Here is an 8,084-nt window from a genome sequence, read left to right on the forward strand (position 1 = left end):
ATTTTTCTCTTTGCAAAGCTGGCCTTTACTCTTCATTTCTTCTCAAGGGCAATTAGGGATGGGCAACAAATGCTGGCCTTAACACTGATCCCCACATCCCACAAAATAATTATCCCATTTGTAGTTTTGTCAACTTTTCATTTTACTTTTCCTACATAACTGGCTTTATTTTCATCTCTTTCTGAATTTTTATTTTTTCTCTGCTCTATTCTATTTTTTTGGTTCCTGTTTTCAGACATAGTGCCTTACAAAGGACTGCAGAAGGATCTAAATCCATACTTCTCTTTCCCTCTCCCCTGCCTCGCCCAAATGTTTCATTTGCAAATAAGGTCAACTTGTTATTTGCAAGCTGCATCACAATTCACAATTTGGTGTTGTCTGTGCTAAGAGCAGGTGTGCTTACTCCTACTTCCCTGCTTTTTGTCCACAATCCTGTAAGTTCCTCACCTTCCAGTTCCTGTCCAACTCCCTTTTAAAATTATCCGTGAAATTGGCTTCCACCACCTTTTCCAAGAAGAGCTTTCCGGATCCCAACATCTTCAAGTGAAAAATATTTCCTCATCTTCCCTCAAGATCTTTTTCCAATGATTTTGCATCTATGACCTTTAGTTATTGACCCAGCCACCAGAGGGAATATTTTTTCCTTATTCATTCTATCAAAACCTCTCACCTTGAAAATCTCTGTTTGGCCCCCTGTTAATCTTGTCTGTTCCAAGGAAAATGGTCCTAACCTTTCCAACCTTTCCTTATAACTGAAGTCCCTCATCCCTGATAACATTCTGGTAAACCTCCCCTATGCTCTTTTTTCTTGTTTTTTACATCTTTCCTGAAATGTGGTGCCCAGAATTGTCCTCACTACTCCAACTGAGGCCTAACCAGTTATTTATAAAGTTCTAGCTTGATCCCTTTACTTTTATTCCTCTATTTATAAACCCAAGTTAAAAAAAACCCTTATCAATTTGTCCTTCCACCTTTTAAGGATTTGTGTATATGAATACCAAGTTCTTAGTTTTCAAAATCGCGCCATATGTACCATGCTGTCTTTCCATATTAGTTCTCCCAAAGTGCATCACTTCTCACTTTCCTCATTGAACTCCATCTGCTATGCTTCAGCCTATTTCACCATTTTGTCTCTGCCATCCTGAAGCCTATAACTATCCTCATTGCTATCTACTATTATGACAACTTTCATATCCTCTTCAAACTTTATTATGCTGCTTCTTGCATCCAACTTAAGTGGTTTATAAAAATTGGAATTAGGTAATGGACCCGAGGTCAGAATTTTGCGGCCCTGTTGCGACAGGGATGGGACCATAAAATGTGGCGAGCTGTTCAAACCTCCATTGACTTCAGTGGGACCGTAAAGTCCTGCCGATGGGAGGGGCCATAAAATTACACCCCAAATCTGACCCTTGGGAAACACCACAGCAAACCACCTACAAGTCTGAAAAGCATCCATCAAGCACTGCACATTGCTCCCTGTCACTGAGCCAATTTTGGATCCATGCCACCGCTTTCCTCTTAATTCCATGAACCTCCATTGTCTTTTAAGCCTCCTGCATGTCACTCTGTTGAATGCCTTCCAAAAGACCATCTATACAACATCTGCTGTATCTTGATCAACCATCTCTCTTATCTCATCGAAAAATTTGATTAGTTAGTCAGACCTGTTTTATCCTTTAACAAATCCATGCTGCCGGTCTTGATTAACTCATGCTTTTTTCCAAAATGAGAGCTTATTTTGTCCCTGATAATGATTTCTGATAACTCCCCCAGCACTGGTATTTGGCTGACTGGCCCCTAGTTTCCTGGTTTATCCATCATCCCTTTATGGAATTGTGAGATGACATTAGCAACCCTCCAGTCCTTTGGCATTACTTCTGTATCCCAATGAAGAGTAAAAGATTGTGACCAATGCCTCTTTTATTTCCACCTTTGCTTCTTTCGGCAAACTAGGATGCGTACCATCTGGACCAGGTGATTTACCAACTTTCAGTAGTCTTTTAAGTATGCCCTGTCTATTAGCTTGTCCATAACATCCTCTCCTCTTTTGGCATAACCTCCACATCATCTGCTTCCTTTGTGAAGAAAGATGCCAAGTATGCATTTAATACTTTTTTGCCATGTCTTCTGCCACGATATGACGATTTTTCTTTTGGATCCTTGTTAGGCTCAATCTTTTCCCTAGCTAACTGCACATGCTTTATAAAATGTTTTAGGGTTCAATTTAATGTTGCCTGCTAATCTTTTCTCATACCCTCTCTTTGTCTCCCTTATTAACCTTTTCAAGTTTCCTCCAAAACCTTGTGCAATCTTCCTTGTTATTAACTAAATCTTGCACCTGACATTTGACATAAGCCTCCTTTTTTCTGTTAATTTTTATTTTCTTTGCCAGCCAGGGTGGATTAGTTTTGGATGCTCTACCTTTTTCCCTCAAAGGAGGAATGCCTAATCTGTACCTGAACTATGATGTTTCCAATTTCCACATTTTATGCCCTAAAATTGATTGCCAATCCAACTCTGATTCATTGACAGTACAGCTACCATTTTATGGTCAAGTGCTTTTAAGTTGGGCAGCAGGGAGGGTGCGTGAAATGGAAAATATCTCCAAAGTAGAGCCGGTTCGATCCATCAAGAATGGCTAAAAATACTGGTGAATGTGTTGAATTACGAAGTGCGAGGAGATTGGCATTGGAATTTGATGAGATACTACGATACATCAAAATTTTGCAAACTCTGCCCGAACTGTTCAACATGTTTGCCTATTCTAACATCTAAAGGAATGAAGTTTCCATTTTTTTAGGACTGTAAAATGTTAGGCTATTGCAAAAATAAAGAACGTCATTTAAAAATCCTAGACATTATAATGTTTAGTAAAAGCCTGAAAGTTTAATTACATCAAGAGAAAAGCAAGTGACAGTTAAAAATTACTATTTTTAAACCCTCTGTCTTCATTGGGATTCAGGTAAGGTAGAGGATTTCATTTACATGGAGACACAAGTATTATGTGTAATAAAAATGCAAATAACAGCATCTAAATACTATTTCAGAAAGACAGAGCTTTTACAGGTGGCAGTCACAATATGCTACAAAGACAGCATCATCTCCTGGCCATAAAGTTTAATGAGGCCAGGAGGGATGTGCTATAATGTCGAATTTATATTAATAGAACTGATTCTATATGAGGTAGTCTTGTAATTCCCTTAGCTACTAGTCCATGAACCTAACATGCAATGTTCAAAAGTCTCTGGCTGAGAATGTCTCTATAATCCACTCCGTTGCTTTGAAAAATTTAGTGAGACTACCTGAGCATTCACAGCCAGAAGAAACATTACTATGCCAGCTCTACTGCTTCTTGAGGTGCAGGGAGATGCCTTCACATGCAGTAACACACTCTCTTGTTTACCTCAAGGTGTTGCTGTATCATTACTCTGGCAATCTCAGTTGGACCATGAGAATAGCAGGTTTGAGAAATGGAAGTGTCACTTGAGTGTGATTGCTAGCGTTCTTCTGAGGATGGGTGACCTGATGATAAGCTTATGTATAATGCTGGTGACTATAATTGTGCAACATTTAATTGAAACGCTCGTTAATTAAAGTGTCTGGCTGGAATTTTCCTTTAAAAAAATGTGTGCAGACCTCAAAACATGGTACGGAGTTAGAATTGGTACCAGTCAGTGTTTCAACCTTGTTTTATTTTCTCCCTGCATGTCCAACGTTCAAACAAACTACTTCCTGCTAATTATTGTTTTCTTTGAGAACATATCTTTTTTTTAAATTCCTCTTTGGTAAGGCAAGTAAAGACCCAGAAGTTGAGTTTAATGGGACGGCAGCAAAGTACCCTAACCATTAAGATCTGCATTAGACCCAGTCCAGACAGAGCTGGTGGAAGTATCACTCACATGTTGTATGAGTTGAAATCAAATGAATCTGCACTTGTAGAGAATGCCCAAAATTGGCAGCATTAATAGAGACTTTGGCCATGATGACCTGGATTGGGAATGTCACGCAGCATGCAGGGAGTTTTACCATCCACCTGACAGTTTTTTCATTTGGCACTGCAAAAATTCAGAAGGAAATAACTCCTTCCAGCTGACCAGCTCACAATGATGAGCATGAGAGCAGAATGCTTTGAGGCAGGTTTTCACCATCAAACCGGAAAGCTAGAGTTGGGAAATTCCCCGACTCGGCAGACATATGTCCTTAAAAGGGCCCCCTGCCCCCCCCACCCCCCGGCGGGGACGGGATGGAGTTGGGCCCACCGCCTTCAGAGGTGACTGCTGAGGTGGGCTGGTTAAAAGGCCTGCTGTGGTCCTCTGGGTTTTCTGTCCCAGTTGTTTTAAAGGCTGTTAGGCCCTCCAGTTCTCACCCCTACTCCCATGCCCCTTCTGTGCCCCTTCCATGGACCCCCTGCATCCCCCATGCCAACTTGCCCATTATGCACTATGTATAGAACCAAACCGCCATATAATAACAATGGCAAGTCTTGAAACACACTACAAAAAACCACCTATTCATAAATCTGCTTCGAAAAAAACCTACCACTCTTGCAAGCCTAAAAGGTTGCCACCTTTACCCTTATGCTACACTGATGGAGAATTGGGGGTGGGAATCCCAGAATAGGGTCCAGCCCAATATTTTTAAAGGTCTTTGGAGTCAGCCCAACTCTGTGAAAATCTGGCCATTTGTTTCCCTAGCCAATTTTACACACAGATGAATTACAGAATAGCAAACCTTTCAATATATTTGCTTTTGACTTCATTCCTGCCCACCTTGTCTTTCCTTCACAGGCTCGGTTCCGATCCTCTGCCTTCAAGCCTGTGGTGCCAAAGAACTTCAGTTCAATGCAGAACCTGTATCCGCAACAGACCAAAGATCTGTCTGACAGCACAGCCAGCCTCAATATCTTCAGCAAGATTGACCATTCATCACTGAGGAATGGAAATGAAAAGCAGGATTACTTCAGGACTGTCAGTCAAGAGGAAGACATGTCTGACTCTGGGCGGAACTCTATGACTAGTCTCCCTCCATGTGGAACAGGCCTGAAGCATCACGTAGGGCAGATAAGTGCTTCCATGGGTCAAATCAACCACATTGGGTCAAATTACCTTGATGGAGGAACCAAGGAGGTGGCAAACTCTGACAGCGGGCGTTTTTCCTGTAAGAGTATGGCAGTCCTCAACCGGTTGAACCCTCAGGGCAATATGTCCCCCTCCTGTGAGCTTTCAAGGTCGATGGAAGATGTCGTCAGGGAACTGGAGGACCGGCTTCACGAGAAGGAAGTGGAGCTCAAACATGTGAGGAGGAACTTGGATGAAAGCGAGGATGCCATTGCTCAGGTGTTTGAGGATAAACAAAAGCTGTGGGAGAAGGAGATGGGTGAGCTCAAGCGTATCTACACCAGCAAGCTGCGTCAGGTGACCCAGCAAGCCCAGCGCTCCCAGCGGACTCTGCAGCTGCAGGTCTTCAAGGTCCAGCAGGAGAAGAGGAGGCTGCAGGAGGATTTTGACAAGTTACTGCAGGAATGTGAGCAGCTCAAAGGCCGATGTACATCTTACAGGCAGGAGCAAGACGACTTAACCCCAATGCTAGAGGAGACCAAATGGGAGGTAGGATTATTTACAGATATGCATTGCCATTTATTATCTAGCATATTTTTTAGAAAGTTAACAACAGGGAAACCCAAATAACTGAGCCATATCTTCCTCTTTACTGATTTTGGTTTCTGTATAAAGTGGAAATCACTGTTTTTTATCACCCAATTTACCTTTCCATTAGCAATAGGAGGAAACTATAGCTCTACATATTGCTGGTGTTATTTTTAATCCTACAGTGTAAAAAGCTTCACTTTTAATTTAATAGTCTGTCCACAGGACTATGACAAAAAGAGCTGGGGAGTGGGACTAATTAGATTGCTTTTTGAAAGAGCTGACACAGACCCGATGGGCCGACTGGCCGCCTTCCCTGCTGTAATATTCTGTGATTCACTTTTATGTTAAATTACAGGCAAGCACCATATCAGGTGCTTGGAGGTTACACGTTACTGATCACCAGGGCTAGGGGACATATGCTGGTCAATCTTGTGGGGTTTTTTCTCCTTCCTCCTCCCACCCCACCACCCCTGCCATCCCCATCACCCTCCTCCATTTCCTCTGCCATTCTATCCTACTGCCCTGAAAACAGTGACTCTTGCAATGGTCCTGAAGCCCTCATCTATCTCAACCAAGTGATCATCCAACACATCTAAGCTTGGACTGTGCATGTCCAGAAGAATGTGTAGTGCAACACAGCAAACTTGTGTTACACTTTCCAGAAGGTCTCACTGTATTTCACTCAAGCTTTTGACTCCTGGCTGATTTTGTTGTTTTGCTCTGTTGTGCCCATCCTGCTAGGATCAAACTTGGGATATTTCTGCTCTCTGTAAAGCTCAGGCTCAGTACCACACCAGTGAGTATGAGCTTTGGAGTTTGGCACTGTTAATTCTTCTGCATCTTATTTCATGAAACTTTGGCAACCCAATTTCATAAATCATCAGGGAAACATATGTTTCAATCCTCTGCTAAGTTTGCAATTTCAATGTCTGTTTTGCCATTACAAGGTGACATTTTCCTTCCCACTGATATGCACCACTGGCAGTGACCATTTTTACCTCATGGTTGAGTGAGTGAGATGCTTTTTAAAATATCAGAGGTGAAGGATCCAACTTGAAGCAGTGAAATCTTCCAGAAATGTGTAGTCAGGGCTGCTTGTCATTTCCTCTTGGCCTGAAGGTAGAAGAGTTAAACAAAGGAACAGCAAAGCATATTCTAATGTTTGAATCTCCTGCGAAAGAAGGAAAACAGTCCTGAAGCTTCTGGTTGGTCAGTTGTACCAGCTGCAATTTGAGGTGAATTCAAGATCTCGCTTCTGCCTAGTTTAAGGAAGGGACTTTGAGCAATTAAGGTGGCCTTCAATGAAAATACATATTTTGTATAAGCCAGCTCTTGGCGCTCTGAGTTTAGATATTTAGCTAGTTTTCAGTTCCAGGTGGCCAGAACAACCAACTTACTTGATATTTGTCTCGTTGCAGGTCTGTCAAAAGGCTAGTGAGATTGCCATGTTGAAACATCAGCTGCGAGACTCACAAGCAGAGGTGGCGGAGAAATTAAGTGAACTGTTCAGCCTCAAAACGCTCATCCGCGAGCTCCGGGTGGAGCTTTGTACCAAAGATGAACAGCTGTTGCTATTAAAAAACTCTCTGCAGGTACAATGCATCCAACTGCCTAAGGGCACAAATGCCCTGCAGCAACCAGAGGAAGCCATCTTACTCCAAGAAGCCTCTCTGAGGAGAGATGGAGCACCAGAAGAACTGAAGGCCTTCTTGAGCGGGGAGACTGATGATCTGAAGGCTAGAGGCCTTCAGGAGGACAGTGCCCAATCTCTTGCCCTCCAGGTTGAGAGGCTTAAAGCAGAACTGTTGTTGGAACGAAGACAGTGTGAGGCCCAGGCAGCCAGCTTTGAAATTGAGAGGAGTACCTGGCAGGATGAAAAGGAAAAGGTTATTCAGTATCAGAAACGACTGCAGTCCAGCTACTTGGAGATGTACCAAAGAAACCAGGCCCTGGAGCAAGAAGTTCAGGAGATTGCAGCCAAAATGGAACTAACAGACATTGATGTCAAGCAGAACCTACCATGGATAGAAAGAATTGAATCCTCTGAAATCTGACAACTGCCAAGCAGTGAAACTGTATCATTCAGTGTTTGTAGATTCAGAACATTCATTTAAAAAATATATAGTATAGTGTTGGATTTCTCATGGTGACCAACTACATTTTACATAGGGTGATGGTTGTAGCATTTGGGTGATATGGCTAACTTGGACTTAAAAATAGCGGGGATGTAGTAATGGGAAGTTTCCATTTTCTAGAATGGAAAGTGGGTGGGGGGGGTGGTGGGGGGGTGGCAACAATAGAAAGAGAGCAAAGGAACCTGGAATTCTTGGTTCCTTTTGATTTCCAAACATCATCTGGCTGGATAGATGACTGGATTTTTCTGAAGTTTAGAGAATGCTGCACACAACTTGTGTACACTCAAGTGATTGCAAA

The 8,084-nt window shown here is 42.4% G+C and overlaps 1 protein-coding gene across 3 annotated transcripts in view; it reads left to right on the forward strand.

The window, feature by feature from the left end:
- Positions 1-7,870, forward strand: part of n4bp3 (NEDD4 binding protein 3) — a 121,088-nt gene extending 113,218 nt beyond the window's left edge. For all 3 annotated transcript variants that reach the window (XM_041193894.1, XM_041193893.1, XM_041193892.1), the window contains 2 exons: positions 4,791-5,609; positions 7,070-7,870. In XM_041193894.1, coding sequence (XP_041049828.1) covers positions 4,791-5,609; positions 7,070-7,705 — 1,455 coding nt within the window. In that variant the 3' untranslated portion in view covers positions 7,706-7,870. The remainder of the gene's footprint in view (positions 1-4,790; positions 5,610-7,069) is intronic.
- Positions 7,871-8,084: the final 214 nt, after the last annotated feature.

Source organism: Carcharodon carcharias, chromosome 8 (assembly GCF_017639515.1).
Source record: "Carcharodon carcharias isolate sCarCar2 chromosome 8, sCarCar2.pri, whole genome shotgun sequence".
Lineage (NCBI taxonomy): Eukaryota > Metazoa > Chordata > Chondrichthyes > Lamniformes > Lamnidae > Carcharodon > Carcharodon carcharias.